The 23,424-nt window shown below is 38.0% G+C and overlaps 1 protein-coding gene across 1 annotated transcript; it reads right to left on the bottom strand.

Moving 5' to 3' along the window:
* Nucleotides 1-8,236: 8,236 nt before the first annotated feature.
* Nucleotides 8,237-19,381, bottom strand: LOC140136078 (uncharacterized). The gene is made up of 2 exons (XM_072157785.1): nt 19,264-19,381; nt 8,237-11,504 (listed from the first exon to the last, which is right to left on the bottom strand). The coding sequence occupies exon 2, from the start codon at nt 10,943-10,945 to the stop codon at nt 8,756-8,758; it is 2,190 nt and encodes a 729-aa protein (XP_072013886.1). The 5' UTR covers nt 10,946-11,504; nt 19,264-19,381; the 3' UTR covers nt 8,237-8,755.
* Nucleotides 19,382-23,424: the final 4,043 nt, after the last annotated feature.

Below are 23,424 nucleotides of genomic sequence, written 5' to 3'. Positions count from 1 at the left end.
GTCAGAGGAGATGTTCCCCCTGAGAAGTTGGAAAAGTTTGCAAAATGAAAGTCCATCTTTAAAACTGACCTTGGTAACTTTTGGACCCATACCCACCACCAACCAACTCCCCAACCAGTTGTTTTCAATTAAAGACTTAGATTTTGTTAGCCTAAATAAACAGTGTATTTGTGTTGTGCATTCGTGTGAATTTGAGTAAATGCATAATGTTGTGATTGCCAGAGGCTTCCTTAAAATGGTGGTGAATCATGATGGAATCCTTTTCAATAACACAAACAAGCTAAATTCAGGCATGAGACAGGAGTTTTGCCAAAAAGGAGGAAAAATAAATGATCTCCTATACCTTTGTACAGAGGTGACAATTTGAAATAGGAGGATCCAAGGAGAAATATCATCTCTGTAAATTGTCTAATTTACATTAATTATTTATAAGGAATGTCAGTTAGTCGTTGCCAATTAACATTACAAGAAGATCAACATGACTGTAAAAGTGTGGATTCATCATCGACTAACAACGGTTGGCTCCAGTAAAAAGGCATAAAGGAATAGTTCTTGAAAGCATGTAACAGTTTGTTTATTGTTCAAAATCTTACAAAATAAGAACATTTCAACTTTATATACAAATTAATGTGTAAAAATATCAATAGTATGACTTGCTATCAGCATATAGCATCTTAACGTCTGCCACAGTATCAACTTGAGAGTAATACCATGTAGGATTTGCAGTGACAGATTCGAATCGGAGCATTTATGCAGTTGTGTCACATGTGTACGGAAAAATCCCCCTGGGAAAAAATCGCTCTTCTGTGTATATGCCCCACGTGATTAGGTTAGCACACACGATTTGAATATGCCACTGTGAAATCCAATATGGCGTTACTTGACACAAGACACTATAAACATCATGCTATCATAGACAGTTACCCATAGGGTATCAAATAAAAGGCACTGAATTTTTCAGACAAATATCATCAACATTGCTGAAAATTTAAAAGGCAACTTTATTATACATTGGGGGATTCTTTTCTTTTTCAAGAACTAAATTTTGAAAGTTTAAAAAAAAAAAAAAAAAGAGTTATCAATGAAAACTCTTGCAATAATACTACGAAGTTGCAAAAAATGACAAATTTGCCAAAAAATTTGGACATGCATGCCACATTTCCAATTGAAATACACAGGAAGACCACCCGCTGTGCCAAAGGTGACTTTTCCAGACATCCTGTCCAGACGCTGTAATGTCAGCGACCACGTGGGCATTAAATTAAGTGCCTCTAGGGGGGTGTCTGTGGGGGATGTGCCCCCCTCAGAAGTGAGAAACTTTTGCAAAATGAAGGACAAATTGAAACCATTTGAGCTCATTTGGTGGACTATTTTGGTATTATTATTGTGCACAATTTGAGTTTGAAAAAGCCGAAAATTGGTGAAAAGAAGATATTAAAAAGCCATTCGTAGACAAGTTCTCACTGTTATTAACTGTATAAATTATTACTGTAAACATTAAGTGTCGGGTGTCCAAAGTAGAAACAAAAAAGGCGAAAGCAGGGGGGTGTCTGAAAGTGAGAAACTTTTGCAAACTGAAGGCCCAATTGAAGCCATTTGGTGGACCATTCTGGCACTATTATTGTGTACAATATTAGTTGAAAAATCTGAAAATGGGTTAAATGAAGGCCCAAATTGAAGCCATTCGTGGACAAATTTTCACTTTTGTATAAATTATTGCTTTTAGTGTTAAGTGAAGCGAAAAGGGGAATTTGTTTATCCATACACACTGTGTATTAACACAGGGGAGGGAGTTGGAAAAATTTGCAAAATGAAAGTCCAACTAGACTTAGCTGTGGTCTAAGACCACGAACACAGCCGTGCTGTGACCCCTTATTGACCTTTGACCCCAAAATATATGAAAGTCCCATAGACATTGGCTAGTGTCAATGTACATTTGCATGTGGCATCACTATGCCATGTTACTTGTGGCAGTAGGGGCATTTTGAAGGTTTTTCGTCTAAGACCGGAAGTGACACCTTGATGAACTTTGAAACAAAATAAAAAAATACCACATATAACACTGGGTAACCACAATTCATATATGAACATACCGTTACTGACCTTTGTTTTTCTTAGCTAATAAATTTTTTTTGATGTAATTACGTTTTTTACCGGAAGTTACTCCTTAATGACCTTTGACCTCAAATCTGTGTACACCCCATATACACTGGTAACACCAATGCATGTGTGCAAGTGGTATCACTGTCCTACGTAATTTGTGGAAGAAGATGCATTTTATAAGTATTTCGCTTTATACCGGAAGTGACCCCTTAATGACCTTTGACCCCAAATTAAAAAATACCACATATACACTGGGTAACCACAATTTATGTGTGCATATACCGTTACTGTCCTCCGTTTTTCTTAGCTAATAAAAATTTTTGAAGATATTTCGTTTTATACCGGAAGTGACCCCTTAATGACCTTTGACCCCAAATCTGTGTATACCCCATATACACTGGGTAACACCAATGCATGTGTGCAAGTGGCGTCACTGTCCTACGTAATTTGTGGAAGAAGATGCATTTTATAAGTATTTCGTTTTATACCGGAAGTGACCCCTTAATGACCTTTGACCCCAAATTAAAAAATACCACATATACACTAGGCAACCACAATTTATGTGTGCATATACCGTTACTGTCCTACGTTTTTCTTAGCTAATAACATTTTTTGAAGATATTTCGTTTTATACCGGAAGTGACCCCTTAATGACCTTTGACCCCAAATCTGTGTACACCCTATAGACACTAGGTAATTACAATACATGTGTGCAAGTGGCGTCACTGTCCTACGTAATTCGTGGGAGAAGATGCATTTTAAAGGTTATTTCGTCTTATACCGGAAGTGACCCCTTAATGACCTTTGACCCATATAAAAAAAATATCACATATACACTAGGTAACTGCAACTCAGATGTGAACATACCGTTACTGCCCTATAGTTTGTTTAGCTAATAAATTTTTTTTGAAGGTATTTCGCTTTTATTCGGAAGTGACCCTTTAATGACCTTTGACCCCAAATCTGTGTACACCACATAGACACTGGGTAATATCAATGCATGTGTGCTAGTGGCGTCACTGTCCTACATAAGTTGTGGGAGAAGATGCATTTTTAGTTGAAATCACGTTTTTGACCCCTTATGACCTCTGTGCGTGACCTTTGACCCCATGAGTTTCATGTAAATTGTAGGTGCACGGTGAATGATCATTTTGGGGGAGGTTCAGGGCAAAAGGATACTCCAGCCCCCCGCCACCCCCACTTAAAATGTTGGGGCATATCTCCTCCATTCCCCTGGATTATCTACGTATTCTGACGTATCATAGGCCTGTAATATGGCGGCATACCGGGTACTCTAAATCCATTAAGCGGGGAAGGGGGGGGGGGCTCAAATATCGTTGGCTATCATTGGCTTTCTTTGTTTCCTTTTCCTTTACTTCTTCCTTTCTTTCCTTTTTTTCTTCCTTTCTTTCTTTTCTTTCTTCCTTTCTTTCTCCTCTTCTTTTTTTCGGGGTCCGTGCGTGCGGGGGGCTGAAGCTCCCAAAGCTCCCCCCTGGACACGCTAGTGGTAAAGATTCACCTAATGGTGCACATGGGCTCCTCTGCCTCATCAGGGTTAATTTTACATGCAAAAAGAGAGCTCTCTTCTTTGTAAATCCCAACAAGAATTAAGCGGCCTTGTCTTTATTTGCAAATGGAAATTTTATGGGAGGGCACTTTTAGTTTGTGCCTAAAATTCCAGTTATGTCAAGGGAGCCCTTATGCACCATAAGGCAAATTTTAACGGTATGACATCTTGCTATCAGCAGTACATAGCATATTACAATATGACATCTTGTTATCAGCAGTAGATAGCATATTACAATATGGCATCTTGCTAGTATCAGCAGTAGATAGCATATTACAATATGACATCTTGCTATCAGCAGCAGATAGCATATTACAATATGACATCTTGCTATCAGCAGTAGATAGCATACAATATGACATCTTGCTATCAGCAGTAGATAGCATATTACAATATGACATCTTGCTATCAGCAGTAGATAGCATATTACAATATGACATCTTGCTATCAGCAGCAGATAGCATATTACAATATAACATCTTAGCCTTGCTATCAGCTGCAGAAATTATGTTCATAAACGGTAATATTCATGAGGCAATGGACCAATGACAGTGGATCTTTGATAAAGTGTGTTTCATGCATTTTTACTTTTGATTTTGGTAATTTGTTCATACCTTCACTGTGAAGGTCAATACCCTTTTTTTACAATGGTTTTATGATATTTACGAACATTCAACAAGGCTTATGACTGATATGATTTTGCAAATGAAGACCTAATTGAAGTGATTTGGTGGACCATTTTGGAGACCATGAGAAAGTAACCAAATGTGGGAGACTCACACCAATAGATGAATAAAATAAACAGATTGGAATTTTTTATGCCTGTGCCCCCTAGGCGTATTAGAATTCAGCTGACGCTGGTACAGCGTTCAGACCTGGCGACATAGCTTATCTTACGCGCGAAGTTTCTTTTGTGTACGCCTCACGGTATTTGCGCTATTTTTGAGTTTGCTCACACGGTACCTGACTTAGCGTTGATCCCCACGGGCAACATGTCATATTTTCGCGGATGCTCACACCAAATGTGTGAGTTGACAGCCCTGATGTAAAGCTAGAAAATGTTATGGTTATGGTCCAGCCCTGTAGACAGTTCATTTGTATACTGCAAGTATAGATGACATACTGCAAGTACAGATGACTCCAAAATGTAACACAAAATTTACTACAACTACGACTTGTGATATGATCTTTTTTGGTCTAGATACCAATTTTTCTGACACTTCACATATGTGACACGATCAAGGGAAATGAGTCGGATGTCGCTAATATTGATTTTGAGATATTGGCAAAGAAAGTGTTAAAATTCTTTTGTTTTGTATTGTTTTTAGCGATTGATAAATTGACATAACTTAGCAAAGAAAAGTCGTATTAACATGGGGTTTTTGGTTTCTGAAAGCTCTAAATGTCCTCTTTAGAAACAAATGTAAAACTCATTTTTGACCTGGGTCGACATGTGACTCATTCCCCTTGATCATGTCACATATGTGACACAATCTGGTCCATGGGGGCCAAAGGCAGCAAATTTGAATTTGATATAAAGGTAAAAATATGGAGGAAAAAACAATAAAATAATAAGAAAATACACATCACAAAACTTCAGAACTTTAGAACCAAGGAAGCTAAACCTTAGGTGTTTTCAGTATTATGATAGCCTAATGTTTGTATAAAGTTAATAATTACAGTAACTCAAAATTTAAAAAAATGCCTCCTTATGCCTCCATGGAGCAGATCATGTCACATATTATGATTGATCTCATCACATTATTTTCTAAATATTGAAATTTTGTTGTAAGAAATGAATTGCATCTTGATTTTCAGATTCATCAGTCACAACTGCATGTTGATTTTCAGATTCATCAGTCACATTTTTTCCCATCTCGTTTGATGAAACAGTACTTGACTTAAACTTGAATCCTATCTTTGATGTCTGCATTTGTACCACTACTTATACTATCATCAGCACCATGTTTCTGCTGGTGTGCAAAAATGATTACGCTGTGTAAAATCCATGTCACAGAGGTCACAGTGGAATTTTACTTTTCGGTGAGTATGCGTCTTTTTGTGTTTTGTTAAATAACTTCGCCCTGACACATCGATACTCGCATTGTTCACATTTGTATGGTTTCTCTCCAGTGTGATGAAACATATGGGCCTTAAAATCCCCAATTTCTACAAAGCCTACGCCTGCATTTCTCGCACATGTGTGGCGTCACCTTAAGATGTATTCTATTCATGTGTACATCGAGGTTATCTTTCTTGCCGAAAGCTTTATCGCAATAAGAACATTTATATGGTTTTATCTTATGGTGTACAATATTCTGATGTCTCTTTAGGATGGCCTTGGTTACATAGCGTGATCCACACAAACTACAAGGATATTGGTTTCCTTTGTGACTTTTACTATGCGAATGTAGACCTTCCTTTGTTTTAAATGCCTTGTCACAACCAGGGTGCTTGCATTTGTGTGGGCGATCCATACCATGGGTGGCCAGATGCCTCTTGACGTGTGCATTTTTTCTGAAGCAATAGTTACACACACTGCATTGGAAAGCTGTTTTCATCAGAAAATCTATATCAGGGTAGAGTTCTGTATGTTTTGTCTTGTGGTGCTTTAGAAACACCCCTGCGGTTTTAAACACAGCCATTGGACAGTGTCTGCACCTAAACGGTGTGTTAATATTTGTAACATTACCCATCATTTCAAGAACTTCACTCTTCAGATATTTTGTTACATCGACCTCGTTTGCATCTAAATCAACAGTGACCTCGTGTACGTCTACAGCAGCAACACTGACATCCTGAATCTGTGGCTCTGTAAATGGTTTACACTTATTTGACTGTACATGCTTGTTGAAGAAACTTTTGCGCTTGAATGTACGCTTACATCGCTCGCATTCCATATATTCGTCCGCATTCTCATGCACTCGCATATGATGACTTTTCAAGTGATATTTCTTGCCGCAGGTAAACGGGCACAAATCACATTTGAATTTGTTGATTTTCTGCTTTTGTATCGCCTGCACTGTAGAGTAACTGGAGTCCAGCTTTATCGGGCTGTAATTTTCTATGTATCTGTTGCATATACCGCATACATTTGGCGTCATAGACTTACTGATGAACAACTCTTGAAGTTGATGTATAACATCTCGTAGTTGTAGATACCCACAATCATTGCAAAACATCAGGAATTGTATGGATCTGGATGGATGAGTCATGGTGCATATCTGTTTTTAAAAGGAATGGTGAACACATTATCAATAAAGGTACTGTTAATGTACAATTGTTATGCATACACAGCATGTACAGCCCGTTTTAAACAGGCACCCCCCCCCCCCCATTTTAAACCATATTTGACCATTTAAGCTTCGATATGTAATATTTACATCGTTACATGATCCTTTCTTAGCTTGCCAAGAAATTTGCCCCCGTTCACAGCGACAACAGCAGGTAAATAATTCTTTTTTCCCAGCATGAATCACGCAACATTGTAATAACACCATCAAGTGCCACTTGACAAAATATACTGAACTATAGGATATACACTATTGGTGAGCGAAGGGTGATTGGTATTTCACCAATAAGGTAGCTCGCTTTTCCGAACGCAAGAAAAGGAGTCCTATCTGATTGGCTAGAAACCGATAGCTATCGCTCAGTGATGTAGAACAAACTTAGTTGTGGAGATATATTAAATTCCATTAAAACAGAATCAATACTCTATATTGTTGACGCAATCACACAGACAATATAAAAGTTTGTATAGTGTTTTACTATATGCTCCATTGTTAACCTTGTGATTTAAATATATTCTATAGCTATTTATAGAGGCCAATGCTATCAGCATATGAAGGGCTTTGTTTCAAACCCCCTTACATCCACTTGAGTAATTTTGAGAAAACATCACAAAATCATTAAAAAAATCACTTAAGGGGATCTACAACAAAAGTAGTTTTGTTGCAAACCCCCTTATATCAGTGATTTTTTTGATGATTTTTTGATGTTTTCTTAAAATTGCTCAAGTGGATGTAAGGGGTTTTGAAACAAAGCCCTTCAAGATGCTGCTATCATATCATTCATATGATGGTGTCATATCCTTTTGATATTGATGCTTAGATCTGTGAATACATTTTTCTCAAAACTCTGAATATATCCAATTATTTTTGCTTTCTGTAAAAGCCTATTGTAAGGCTTGCACTTGTTATGTTCAAAGATAACCGTTACTCTGCGTATTGAATTCCCCGCACACTTTTATTAACTTTTTTTTTTCTGTATCACATCAATCAAAATCATATAATCTATTTCTAGAAAAATAGTGTTATGAGTATGATTTTTATCAAATTTCACCTGAATTTATATGTATATAAAAACAAACTATAATTAATTAGTCAAAACAACAATCTATTCCCTATAACAGAATGGACTTATGTATTCAAGGCACACACCTGAACAAGTAGAGAAATCTACTATGATCCACAGTAAAAACTGATTTTGAAAAGAGTGAATGGTGAACACTTTACAAAATAAACTGAACAGCAGATAGCATTACATGTACAATATCATGTTGGCCTTGCTATCAGCAGTACTGCAGTAGATAGCATGTTATACATATTTCATCTTGCTATCAGTAGTAATAGCATGTTACAATACCGTAAATGTTCGCCTAATGGCGCACCAAGGCTCCTTTGCCTTAGGGTAAATTTCATGTACAAATAGAGAGCTCCCTCCTCTAAAAATCCCAACAAGAATTCAGGGTATGTGCCATCATTTTTATGGGAGGGCACTTTTAGTTTGTGTTTAAAATTCCAGTTATGTCAAGGGAGCCCATAGTACCATTAGGCAAACGTTTACGGTATGACACTTTGCTATTAGCAGTAGATACATTTTTGGTTTAGGAGCCAACTTGACACAGCGAACCCATATGTTTTGTTGGGGATCCCGTTGAAATTATGTGGCCAGCACTGGTAAAATGTACACAATATGTTCACACCATAGCGTGATAGACACCCATATGATGAAGGACGCAACAGCGGGGGTGTTTCTCACTAATTGTACAGTACTTTATAATGTCATTGCATAATTGTTCAATATTCACATTTGCTGTAAGAAATGAACCGCAAATTTGCTTTCTGATTCAGCAGTCACATTTTGAGCCATCCCATCCATCGTTTGTGATGATGACTGGACATTATTTGATGAAACTGCAAACATGTCTCGCGGCTCTGCACTCGCACCACCACGATCAATGCCATGATGCCTCTTTTCGTGTGCAACCAATGGAGTCCGATATGCAAAAGTCATATCACAGAGTTTACATTGGTATGGTTTTTCTTTTGAGTGAGTTCTTTTATGTTTCCCCAAATAATCCACCCTGACACACCGATAATCGCATTGATCACATTTGTAAGGTTTCTCTCCAGTATGGTAAAGCATATGGGCCTTTAAAGTTGAGACATCTACAAAAGATCTGCCGCATTTCTCACACATATGCTTCTTCAGTTTTAGGTGTATTCGTCTCTCATGCATGTCAAGGTGACCTTTCTTCCCGAAAGCTTTTCCACAATGGGCACATTGATGTGGTTTTAGCTTAAGGTGTACAGAATTCTGATGCCTGTTCAAGTGGGCCTTTGTTGAGGCGCGCCATCCACACCAACTGCACATGTATTGCTTTTCTTTGTGTGTTATACCATGACCCTTGAGGCCTTCCTTGTTCTTAAATGTCTTGTCACAACCTGGGTGATTGCATTTGTGAGGACGATCCAAAGAATGGGTGAACAGATGTGCTTTGACAAGTCTGCGACTCTTGAAGCACTGGTTGCACTCAGTGCATTTAAACGCTGTCTTCATTATAAAATCTATATCAGGATGGAGTTCAGCGTGATCACTTTTGTGGTGCTGAAGAAATTTGAGTGCAGTTCGGAATTCTGCCATTGGACAGTGTTTACATTTGAACTTTGAACCTATACTCCCAGTTTTCCCCATCATTTCAATGACATTACTATTCAGATATTTCGTTGCCTTGGCAACATTGCCACTAAGATCCGAATCAGGATCACATGGCAGTTGTGGCTTTATAAATAGTTTACACTTATTCAACTGAACATGGTTGTCGTATGAACTTTTGTGCTTGAATGTACGCTTGCATCGCTCGCATTCCAGATATTCGTCTGCTTTCTCGTGCACTCTCATATGATGACTTTTCAAATAGTGCTTTCCACCACAGGTATACGGACACAAGTCACATTTGAATTTGTTGGCGTTCTTGTGCCATCGTAGATGCTCTCTGAAATACACTACATGAGTGAATGTTTTCTCACAATGCGGGCAAGAATGAGTCTTGTCACTTGAGTGCAGTGTCTTGTGGACCGATAAAAATTTGACAGTGTCAAAACCGACTCCACATACATTACACTGAAATTTTTTCTTCCCTTTGTGAACTTGAATGTGACTTATCAACCTGTCTTTTCTATTAAAAGTAAAGTCACAGTTCTTGTGTGTACATCTGTAGGTGACAAACTCATTTCTATGACGATATCTATGTTTTGTGAGATATTTGGATTCAGGAAACTTTTTGCCACATTCCAGGCAAACGTATGGTTTATCAATCTTCACTACGTCACCATGGGTACTTGCAACATGCTTTTGAAACTGGCTGGCAAGTCTGAAATCATCACCACACAATTTACATTTAATAAATGGCTTCTTTTGATCATATCCAGGCACAGTGAGCTCCTGCAATGCTGGATCCAAAATTTCAATTCCATGCTGATTTAGATTATCAACATTTTTGTCTGTCAGTTTACTTTCCATGCCTGATACAGCAGATTTGTCATTCTTACTGACTATGTATTTTGAGATGTCAATGTCATCATCAGCACCATCACTGTCATCTGGATCAAAATTGTTATCTGATGCATGATACTCTTCCTCCTTCACAGCATCATCATCATCATTATCATCATCATCATTATCATCATCATCATTATCGCCATCTTCAGTCTTTAATAAAGACTGATAATTTGCAGCCTTAATTACACCTGTGCTTAATCTTGTATGTCGTTTGTTTCTGACGGAACCTGTACCTTCATCATTGCCTTTTTTTGTTGGCCGCTGATCTAGTTGATGCTGCAAATTTTGATTTAGATGTTGCTGCAACCCTTCTAGTTGCTGTAACTTTTGATGTGGTACGTTTGCCAACCTTAGATCTAGTGGCTCCCACAACCTTTGATTTTGAAGTGTTTGTAATCGATAACAGAGGACTATAAGCCTTAGTAACAACATCTGATGTAAATGTAGTTGTTGCTGAAGAGTTTTTATTTGGACTTTTCTGGGCTGTCTGATTCAATTCAACATCACCATCTTCCTTTCTAGAATTAGCCCCATTATTGAAAACAATGGTACATGTATCTTTGACATCATTGTCAAGATCAGCATCATCATCATAGTCAAAACCACCATCATCATCATCATCATCATCATCATCATCATCACCTTCATTTGAAACATTAGGCTGTAATTGGCAACCTGCTTCAACAGATTTATCTTCTTGAACTTGTTCATCTTTCACAATTTTTCTCACTTCACCAGAATTACATTCAACATCCCGACCCTCATCTTGCTTACTAGTCTGATTCTCCTGAAGGGCAGAGTTACTTATGTCAATTTTTTTTTGGCTGCTACTTTCTACATATCTGTTGCATATACCACACAAATCTGGCTTCATAGACCTCTTGGTGAACAACTCTTGAAGTTGATTTGTAACATCCCGTAGTCGTAGACACCCACAATCATTGCAAAATGTCAGTTGTGTGGAAAGTGACTGACTAGTCATGGTGCAGATCTGTTTTTAAAAAAGAATAATGAACATGAAACTGTGTTGTAAGATTGTCAAGAAAAAAGTTACTGGCACAAAATCATTCATGCAACAAAAGAAACCTTTACCTTTCCTCCTACCAAAGGCATGATTTACTGAATGACACATTATCATATTATGTTTTGATATTGTTTTGCTTTAAATGTGTATGGACATTTTTCACAACTTCACCAAATATCAGCCAATACGTCTTATTTAAAACATTGTAGTCAAATGTCACATGATGGCTAATTTTAATTTTATGCTCTGGTCACCATGGTACTGGAGCTACATAAGGCCTCTCTGGGTGGCTAACACAGGAAATTTTGAAAAAAAAGTTGAACTCAGTTCTCAATGTTAGTTTGAATCTGGTTGCTTTAGATTTACATGTATGAATAACAGGACCAAGTACATGTACTAGTACATGTACACACACTGTTTAACTTTAGTAGTTTCACAGGGGCTTATACTGCATACTGGGGCCAGGATTGGTGATGGGGTTGCTCCAGTTTATTCTGTATATAAATAGCTTGCCCCCTCCTTCCCCAACATGTTGAGTCCAGTATCCAGCTGCTTGCAGATGATACAAAGATGTTCACGTCTGTCAACTCACCACACAATGCAGCTAAGTTACAAAGTTGCAGAAATAATCAGAAATTTAGCTGCTTAAATTCAACGCTAGCAAATGTAAAGTAATTACGTTTTCAAAGTTGAAAATCTTTTAAAAACCCGATTGTCTCAGCATCAGGGGAGCTGGGCATTCATGTGCAGCCAAGTCTGGACAATTATCCTATCATTTCCACTTGAGCCATATCAAGTCCTCTTGAAAGTTTATGCTATTGATTTGGGTCATGGTATTGGAATGATGTAGGAGTTGTTGTGTTGTTATAGCAACAATCCCAGATTCCTGGCCATTCAGATGGCACTTTAGTGGGGTGCAGTCAATCAGGTTTCTGCTTTAATTCCATTTCCTTTGTTGTGCTCATACCTTTCTTAGTAAGCCACTTGCATTTGCTCCTCCGATCATGCTGGACCAAAAAATCCCACCCACCCTCCCAGTAGCGGAAGGGTAAATCAGTTATCTCATTTGTCAAAGATGCTTCAATAAAAGTATGTCAAATTATGCTACTCTCTGGTTTGTCTGGAGTTTCTTCAAATCCTGAAGAATCTTGTCAGTAGATTGTCTCCACTTTCTACTACGCTTTGTGATGGCTTAATGAATGCTTTGTATGGAATTCTTCAAATCCTGAAGAATCTCGTCTGTAGATTGTCTCCACTTTCTACTACGCTTTGTGTTGGCTTAATAAATGCTTTGTATGGAGTTTCTTCAAATCCTGAAGAATCTCGTCTGTAGATTGTCTCCACTTTCTACTACGCTTTGTGTTGGCTTAATAAATGCTTTGTCTGGAGTTTCTTCAAATCCTGCAGAATCTTGTCAGTAGATTGTCTCCACTTTCTACTATGCTGCCTTGTCTGGAGTTTCTTCAAATCCTGAAGAATCTCGTCTGTAGATTGTCTCCACTTTCTACTACGCTTTGTGATGGCTTAATGAATGCTTTGTATGGAGTTCTTCAAATCCTGAAGAATCTCGTCTGTAGATTGTCTCCACTTTCTACTACGCTTTGTGTTGGCTTAATAAATGCTTTGTCTGGAGTTCCTTCAAATCCTGAAGAATCTCGTCAGTAGATTGTCTCCACTTTCTACTATGCTGCTTTGTCTGGAGTTTCTTCAAATCCTGAAGAATCTCGTCTATAGATTGTCTCCACTTTCTACTACGCTTTGTGATGGCTTAACGAATGCTTTGTAAGGAGTTCTTCAAATCCTGAAGAATCTCGTCTGTAGATTGTCTCCACTTTCTACTACGCTTTGTGTTGGCTTAATAAATGCTTTGTATGGAGTTTCTTCAAATCCTGAGGAATCTCGTCAGTAGATTGTCTCCACTTTCTACTACGCTGCTTTGTCTGGAGTTTCTTCAAATCCTGAAGAATCTCGTCAGTAGATTGTCTCCACTTTCTACTATGCTTTATGTAGAGTAATTTATGCTTATTTGAAGTATCTTTTTAGCTTGATTGTATTTGTCAGTGGATTATTTCATTTATTAATATTATTTTATAGTAAATTGTGGCTGACTTTTCAATAATTACCAGCTTATATAGGGATTTAAAGATTTAATTCATTAATAGAGTTGGCATTGTTTCTTCTTTTGGAGATTTCTGTTTAATTAATAATTATGTTATAAATATTGTTTTCCAATTCAATCCTCTGTTTGATCCAAAGAGTTATCTGTATAAAGATGAAATTTGGTAATAAATGTGATACAGAAGTCAATTCTTGCATGTCCAGCCTGTATGGTTGGCTTGTTGTACAAATTTTTCCAATAATTCTTGTATTGTGTTATTAAAATAATATTTACTGGAAGATAAATAATTTAGTATGGTTATCTGTATTTATATTATGTCTTAATTGCTATGAAAGTGCTATGAAATCTATCATTATTTATCTCAATTATATTTATGTATATATGAATGTAAAATATTGTTGAAATGAATATAAAATTGTTGAATGGTCATAAATAGTTTAATAAAACGGTCCTCATGATCGTGGGGCAATGCGGAGTCTAATCATTGCTTTGGTGTTGTGTTTTCCTGATGTCTTGAGACAATCCATGGGAGGCAACAATCCTAAGAATGTCTACACTATGAGAAATCAAAGCTGGGAAGTTATCAATAAAGCTTGAAGCCCAACCCTGAAGAAAGACATCATCACCCTGGAGAAAGTGCAAAGACGTGCCACAAAACTAGTACCAGAACTAAGAGACCTGATGAGCTATGCTGAAAGACTGAAGGCGTTGAATTTATACAGTCTGGAACAAAGAAGTACTGTTAAAACAAGACCTTCAAAATCCTCACAGGTCTAGACAAGAAAAGATTCTTTCAGGTAATAGAAGAGAGCTACACAAGAGGGCAGAACATGAAAATCTTCAAGGTGAACTCCTTCAAAAATGCACTTGACAGTCATTGAAAGAGATATGGGGTTATAAAGGTACATAGACCTATCCACCTCCCAGATAAAAACCCAAGGACTTAAAACTTCTACAGGAAGATCTAGACCCACTTTCCAAATGGAAACAAAAATGGCAGATGACCTTTAATACCCGAAGTGTTATGTTTTAAGAATTCCTGCTTCCAAATCACCCAAGACTGTTAATTATACTTTTTTGGGGCTGTGTCCTTCTAGAAAGAGCATCTCACTCATACTTGGGTGTTGAGGTTACCCAAAATCTCAAGTGGAATGCCCATATAAATAAAATAACAAACCAAGTTAGGAAGACTCTTGAATTCATTTGCAGAAACCTTGCATCACGTAGCACAGACATAAAAACCACTGCATATAAAGCCCTCAACAGGCCTACCTTGGAGTACTGTTCAGGGGTACGGGACCCCCACACTAAAGAGCAGATCGATACTTCAGGCAGGAAAGATTCAGTGCAGAGCTGCCAGATTAGTTTATAACAACTATGATTTGAAGGCTAGTGTGTTGCAAATGATGACAGACTTGATGGGAAATGCTTTCAACAAGGAGAAAGATAGCCAGACTTTCATCCTCCAAATAGCCATGGGGGGGGGGGGGGCACCTGGCACTATACCAGTCCAGATCACAGTTTTTTATCTTAATTTTATGCCAAAATTGGTGCACTAAATTGTTTTTTATCGAGAAAACTTCCACAAAAATAATTTCTAAAACTATTTTCTACCTATTGGACTATGATATGAAAATTGTTTGGCTAAGATGATCAATTGGTCGAAAGAGGATTACTTTGTTTTGTAGTTTGTACTCATTTAGAGAATAAAAGATAAAAGGAATTTTAATATGACTATCCTCTACCATGTGATAGATGACAGGCATGTCCAATATTTTGAGTAGTGGATGCTGGCGCAATATTTTGCCATTTTGATATTTTGCCATTAAACTTTGGTACCCTGAGCAAGTATTTTGCTTGGAAAAGTACACCCTTTTTCCTGATATTTGGCATTTATTACACCCTAAACAGACTTGCCCAATGCTGAAAAACAACCCTTTTTACTTGTTTTTGTACCAGAGCATGGTGTCCACCTTAAAATACAAGCGCCCCCCCCCCCCCCGGACAATTGGGTAACTTCCTTACTTCAGTTGTGGAAGATAGGTAAAGCCACAATACAGGGGGAGTATGGGTTTCAAAATGATTAACTCTGACCAATTACATTTGAAATACATAGTCCCCCTGTGGGAGATATTTCCAAAGGTAGTGTGGATTTCAACTGGAATAGCCAAATTAAGTAATGCCTGCGAACAAAACATGCAGGTTCGCCGTGTCTAATTGGCTCACTAGCTTGTTGTGCGGATTTAATACTTTCTAAGGACCACTGCGATCTTCCGCTACATGCTTCATGACTATAATTCATGTTACGCACAAGCAGCTGTTCAGCAATCATCACATGCTTGGCAGCTGTGTTCATAAATGAGATAAATCAGGTAACTACACCACATGTTGCAAGTTCTATAGACGAATCCGACGAGCCAAGTGTGTAAGGACACATGCAAGATTTTTGGGAACCTGAATTTAAAACCGTAACTTGTCTTATCATATAATGCAAGCGCAGCGAAAGCAGGAAATTTTGGAAAACGTGTTTGTAACGCTTTCCTACACCTTTTAGGCGTAATATAGAATCGGGCCCAAAATATCTGTGCCAAAAATTGCTTGCCCCTCCTTTCGACCTGCCAAAATTGCTTGACCCCCCTTTTGACCTGCCAAAATACTTGCCCCCCCCTTTGGCCTGCAAAAAATCTTTGCCCCCTATAATTCACCACCCAGGGGGTACACATTTCTATAATTATTGCACCACCCCTAAACGCTGCACTACTATGATACTGGCGTCACGAAAAATGGATGGATGGCCCCCGCTATGGCCGCCAGTGAGGTGTAGGAATGTGGCTCGTCGGATTCGTCTATATGGTCATGGTTTTGAGATCACAGCAGGCCTGCAATTTTAACCATGCCCAGAATAAAAAGCAGTCAATATTTGTTTTATTACTAGATGGGAGCGTTCACCATAACAGGAATAATTACTGAACAGGTTTATTTTTTTAAACCTGTCTCTTCTTACACTTTCTTTTTTTAGTTTCTTTTGCTTAGCTTGTGATTTTCCGTTTCCATGTTATTTATTTATTTAACCTCGCTCCCATTATTTTCTAAATCTGTTCTTTCTTACATTTCCTTTAGCTTCTTTGTTTATTTGCTGCTTGTGATTTCCCGTTTCCATGTTTTTTTATTTAATTCTGTTCTCATTATTTTAGCTTCTTTTTCTTACATTTCCTGATTAGTTTCTTTCCTTCTTTGTTTCGTTCCCGTTCCATTTAGTTACTTTAACCCGTTGGCCTATCACTCGTACTTTTTTGTACTCATTTTAATTTTCTTTTTCTTTATAGGACCGCTTCATGTTGTTTAACAAACATATTTTTCCCGTATTTATTACGTCCTCTCATAGCGTGTCTGCAGACGTGTTCACCCGTTATCATAATCCTGTGACCCGTCCATGTACCTTTTTGTCCTTTATTTTTCCTTCTTTCCGTATTATCATGTCCACTGGTCTCTGGCTCTCAAGAGTCGCCGCTTACGCGCCCATTGGCGTAGTGCGCGTTACGCACGAGGCGCCGACGCCGCTGCCGCCAGCTGCAGTGACGCGTGAGGCTAACAACCGATTTTCATAACAAAAAAACCTGTTATTACCCATATTTTCACTGTTTTTGCAGCCAATTCTTGACCGTTTTCAACCAAATAAAGTTTAAACACGTTCCCGTATATTCATCGATCTCCGGTATGAATTTGGCGACATTTGGATTGAAACTGACGGAGCCTTTATAGGCATACATAGATAGATAGATAGATAGATACAACATTCCCCTATTTATAGTAAAATTATATACCAAATCTTAAGATCTTAATCTGTCATCTGTTTGGTTAAAAGCATCAATTTTGGGAAGAGAAATTAATAGTTTCAATGCGAACAGCACATCTGCGATTTCCGCGTAATTATAGTGCGCGAAATCATTAACGTGTGCGTAATATCATTTTACATTGAGAACAAAACACACGCAGAACTATGCCTGGGGCATAGTTACTTTTATGGCATAGTCAAAACTATGCTCGCGCTTTTAACCAATCAGATGGCGAGAATCTTTACCTCATCGTATATAAATAACGTTAATACCCTGTGTCCCAGATGTGCGATCACCGGGTACGGAAAATGCAAGGAAAATCAAGTTTTTTAACAATGTTACTTGTAATTTTTTTTTTCGTTATTTCGATGAAATAAGAGTCACAAAATGTTTTGGTACATGTATGTACAAACGGGGCTCATTCATATATTTTCATGAAACGGTTGTTTATGCCCATGGGCAGCAAGCGCCCCCTCAGGCATAAACAACCATTTAGTCATGAAAATATATGTAACATGATCAAGGGGAATGAGTCGGATGTCGCTAATTGTTTCTGACTGAGATATTGGTAAAAACAGTGACAGTGTTCAAATTCTTTTGTTTTATTTTGTTTTCAGCTATTGATAAATTGCTCATAACTCGGTAACCAGATGTCCGATTTTGATGGGGTTTGCATCAAATGTAGCATAAATTTGTAAACTGCCAGAAAATTGAAATTTGAAAAATTGCCAAAATGTGACTCATGACATTCCCCTTGATCATGTCACATATGAATGAACCTGTCCTATACGCAGTGACTTGGGCATGCACGTGACGTCGCCAGTTGTGCGTTAAGCGCCAATGCACGCAGTTGAGGAGCGCTTATGTTTATTTACGCTGAAGCGTGTAAAGACGCTTCGCGTCCATGTGATTGAAAAGGTCTACATGTATACATGTAGCATGGCCATTGATTAGTCCTGCCAGCAAGACTTCAGTCTTTATCATAAACATAATGATATCTACGGACCTGACTAGGTATGACGAGTTACAGTTACTGGAACTAGGCCATTGATGGCATGCGTTAGCTCGAGATACTCTAGCTAAAATACAGGTTTACATTTACTATCTTACATTATCTTGCTGTATTTCAGCTAGAGCTCCAAACGACAAGCTTCCGGGTTTTTTGGAGAACAATACTGTTACGTAAGATGAAGAAGAAACCCGCCTCGGAGCCCGCCCTACTCATTATTTCATTGTACTTATTGCAATTTGCCTCCACACATTACGTAATCAACACAAAGCTTTTGTGAGGATTAGTGAGTGGATAAGAAATTGACAGTGGAGGATACTGAAGGACACGCCGATTGTTAGTTGTCAATCATGAATTGCATAACGTATTAATATTTTACTGCATGGCATTCCGCAAACACCAAGACAAATTATGCCGTATTTTTCCAAAGATCATCTCACATGAAGTAAGCTGAATATGATCTGTACTTTTGTAACATTCCGATCGCTTTTGATCACCTATTATCGGCGAATTTGCTTGAAAACACGTGAGTTCATGTTGTGTAAACATAATTAGCATAGACACAAATGAAATTACGATGCAATACAATGCAATTTGAATGCGCAGCAGATCTATAGAAATAACTTTGCCCGGTTTTATGCAGAATTACTTAGACCCTGTCTGGCATGCGTGGTAAGCTTACTTTTTTTTTACTTAAATATGCATTGCAAATGCAATCATTCTATTCTTCATTTTGGTATTATTATTATTGTATATACTTACAGAAAATTACGAAACTGCTGTGTCCAAATATGCTGGAGCCTGGAACTAAAAATATGGAATAAGGAAAAAGAGGAAATTCAATACCAAATTCAGATTGTTGCGTTCCATTTCTTTCTTATTCTGGGCGCACACCACCAATAGGGCGTCCCATTAAAACACACGTGAAACGCGTCTTTTCTTTTCGCGGTTTTATACCTTTCTGGCAACGAATTGAATATAAAAATACCAAAAATCTATTGCAAATCGATGAAAATTTAATAAATGTTTCAATATACGGGTTGTCTTGTGATTAAATTTGGAGATATGTGCGTTTATTTTTATTTAAAACAGCACCCTGGCCATTTTTTCAATACGAGGGCCTACTTTTTTTTCTCCAAAAATTGGGTTATGTAACTTTTTTGGGATCCAATTTCATGTGTAGGTCTTATTTATTTTAAAATCTATAACTTTTTAATTACAAGTCCACAGAAAGGCCTAAAATAGTAAAATACATGAAAAAAGATTTCGTTTTTACAGGACTAATTGCGAGCCAGGCGAGCGGAGTGATTTGAAGGTGTGCGCCCTCAGCTCGGACTAAATAGGGGCGAATACCACCAAATCAATCTAAGATTACGCGTCTTTTCTTTTCGCGGTTTTATACCTTTCTGGCAACGAATTGAATATAAAAATACCAAAAATCTATTGCAAATCGATGAAAATTTAATAAATGTTTCAATATACGGGTTGTCTTGTGATTAAATTTGGAGATATGTGCGTTTATTTTTATTTAAAACAGCACCCTGGCCATTTTTTCAATACGAGGGCCTACTTTTTTTTCTCCAAAAATTGGGTTATGTAACTTTTTTGGGATCCAATTTCATGTGTAGGTCTTATTTATTTTAAAATCTATAACTTTTTAATTACAAGTCCACAGAAAGGCCTAAAATAGTAAAATACATGAAAAAAGATTTCGTTTTTACAGGACTAATTGCGAGCCAGGCGAGCGGAGTGATTTGAAGATGTGCGCCCTCAGCTCGGACTAAATAGGGGCGAATACCACCAAATCAATCTAAGATTACAATAAAAAAATTTATTTCGTTTGCACGGGCGTTTGCACAAATCAACCTTAGTAGCTTTTCACTGTGGAGATATTATCCTTTTAATTTCGGGTGGAAAAAAACCCCCAAAAAACCCAAGCCAATTCGGGGGCAATTTTTAGCAGGCCATTCAAAAAATTTATCTCTGGGTGGGGGTCATAATTATTGCACAGCCGCTATAAATTACACCGATGTGTCGATAGTTCATTCCAGTGTTGTAGTCAAGACCTCTATGTCCGAGACCGAGACCAAGACCTGCCCATCCGAGATCGAGACCGAGACCAAACCTTCAGAGACCAAGACCACCCCTTCCGAGACCGAGACCTCTAAGTTCCGAGACCAAGACCGAGACCGAGACTCGGTTTAATCCTGGGGGATACTCAAGTTTGGTTTGGGTAGGGGTGTGCCGCTGAGAATTTGAAAGGGGACTCATCAATGTACCAATTTTTCAAGAAATTTTGACTAAATTTAACACAATTTGTCTTAATTTTTACAATTTTTCCTCGAAATTGTGTGAAAATGTCAAAATGTTGTTTTACATGTAGTGACGGCAAAATTGGGCTATTTTCCGCAAAAAATTTGAAAAAAGGACCCATCCATTTAGGGGAGGGGGTTCTGGATCTGGATCTGGATTATTTACTGCCCAACGCCCCTAAAGAGGAGTCACGCGAGCAGGGTGGTGCTAATCTTGCTTATTCTTTGCTTTCTTTGAAGTACTGTTTCACTGTTGTCTTAAACTTGTCCTTATCTTCTATGTCTGTGATGTAATGTGGTAACTTATTCCAGTCAATAATAGTACGATTGATAAATGAATATTTCAAACAGTTTTTCGTTGCTGGTAGTTGAGTGAATTTACTGTGTCGAGAGGAGCGTTGGACCGGGCGAAGGATATTATGCATTGGAATGGCGAGGTGACCCATTAGAGCTTGGTGGAAGACTGAGATTCTTGTTGTCATCCTACGTTCTTCGAGGGGCTCCCAATCAAGTTTGTCTTTCATGGTTGTCACCCCGGTTGTCACACTGCTGAATCTTTCATAATCGGCCATTGCAAATCTTGCGGCCCGATTTTGCACCGCTTCAAGTTTCTGTATGAGTTCCTTTGTATTCGGATCCCACCACAGAATTAGAGAAGGAGAACCGGGACTCCTTATACCGCCACGTACAATCGCGCCGTCAGCTATGGGGAGAAAATTGGGGGTATTCGGGTCCTTGCCGACGGTGCGCGGAGACGAACGAAAACAATTCTGCGTCTCATCTGAAGCGTCTTGGTACTCGCGTGCAGGTCGCATCAAGTGCGTCTCTCAAATGCGCCCATCATCCACGTCGCGCTTGCATGACAACGAATGCCTCGAGGGCATTCCGAGGGAAACCGAATACCCCCAATTTTTGCTCCATGCCTGTATCAAGATGGCGGTCGAGTCCCGGTTCTCTGGTTTTAATTCTGTGGATCCCACACAGATCCACAATACTCCATACCTGGGCGAATGAGAGATTTATAAGCCAGGCTTTTTATGTGTCTTGAACATGAATACAGGTTTCTTTTAATAAATCCCAGAGTTCTGTTTGCCTTTGCAGCAGTATTAAGAGGATTTTTTTTCGAAATGGACCATGAAAAGTCCATATTGTTTCATAAAAATAAAAAAATTAAAAAATCTAGAAATTTGCAATTTATTTTGATGCTTAATTGAATGAGAAATTGTTGTTTAAAAAGGACAGACTTGTAATCAGGCTAAAAAGTTAGCCCATTGAGAAATGCATACTTGTTGTGAGTATGTGGTGAGTAGACTTGAACAAATCTTGATTTTACACACCACCAAATCGGGTTTGAATCAAACTCCAAACTCAGTGTTTTATTCTGAGAACCACACCAGGTTGATTTAATGTAAAAAAAAAATGGGGGTGGGGTGGGAGGGGTTGTAAGGTTGATGGTTAAAAGAAGTTGATGATTAGCATGGTATACAGATAATATAATAACATTATCACTTATGAATAGCTTTATTTTGATACCAAATTTCATTTGTAGTTCCATGTATGTACGTCATCCACCAGTGGAGCTCCTGCGCCCCTCCGCAGAACTTCCGGTAGTGGATGTTCTGCGCTCAGAAGCAATATAATACATTTTCTTATTATAATAACGGTGGATCATTTCTGCGCTCATCCACTGTCGGAGTAACTGCGCTCGAAAGTGAATTATTTTCTTATTTTATTAATAAAATGCAATATGCATGCGTATAATAACTAATATTTTCTTATTATATAAAAATAATATGCATGCTTATAATAACTAAACTCCGAGAAGTATATTTTCTTATTATAATAACGGTGGATCATTTCTGCGCTCGGGCGCAGAACATCCACTGTCGGAGTTCATGCGCCCGGGCGCAGTCCCTTATATGTAACGGTGGATCATTGCTGCGCTCGGGCGCAGAACATCCACTGTTGGAGTTGCTGCGCTCGGAAGCAATATAATACATTTTCTTATTATAATAACGGTGGATCATTTCTGCGCTCATCCACTGTCGGAGTTGATGCGCTCGGAAGTGAATTATTTTCTTATTTTATTAATAAAATGCAATATGCATGCGTATAATAACTAATATTTTCTTATTATATAAAAATAATATGCATGCTTATAATAACTAAACTCCGAGAAGTATATTTTCTTATTATAATAACGGTGGATCATTTCTGCGCTCGGGCGCAGAACATCCACTGTTGGAGTAACTGCGCTCGGAAGTAAAATTTCTTATTAATAAATATACATGCGTATAATAACTAGTATTAGGCCTATTATAATAACAGATTTTCGTATTATAATAACGGTGGATCATTGCTGCGCTCGGGCGCAGAACATCCACTGTTGGAGTAACTGCGCTCGGAAGTAAAATAATACATTTTCTTATTATATTTATTTATTTATTTATTTATTGGAACATACACTTTTATATCAGTGGCACACGCCTAACCAGCGGTGCGTTCAGAAACAATATACATATAAAAACGAATTTTAAACACAACTGAATATACATGCAAAATTATAAGATATATAATAACAAAAGAAAGAAATTGCCTGTCTCAACCCAAG

This window comes from Amphiura filiformis, chromosome 16 (genome assembly GCF_039555335.1).
Source record: "Amphiura filiformis chromosome 16, Afil_fr2py, whole genome shotgun sequence".
NCBI classification, from domain to species: Eukaryota; Metazoa; Echinodermata; class Ophiuroidea; order Amphilepidida; family Amphiuridae; genus Amphiura; species Amphiura filiformis.
The sequence above is the reverse complement of the archived record's forward strand: the minus strand, read 5'-3'. Positions and strand labels throughout refer to the sequence as shown.

What these genes read in the sequence shown, in the direction of transcription:
- LOC140136078 (XM_072157785.1), bottom strand. Translation starts at nt 10,945, where the DNA reads ATGTTGTTACTAAGGCTTATAGTCCTCTGTTATCGATTACAAACACTT.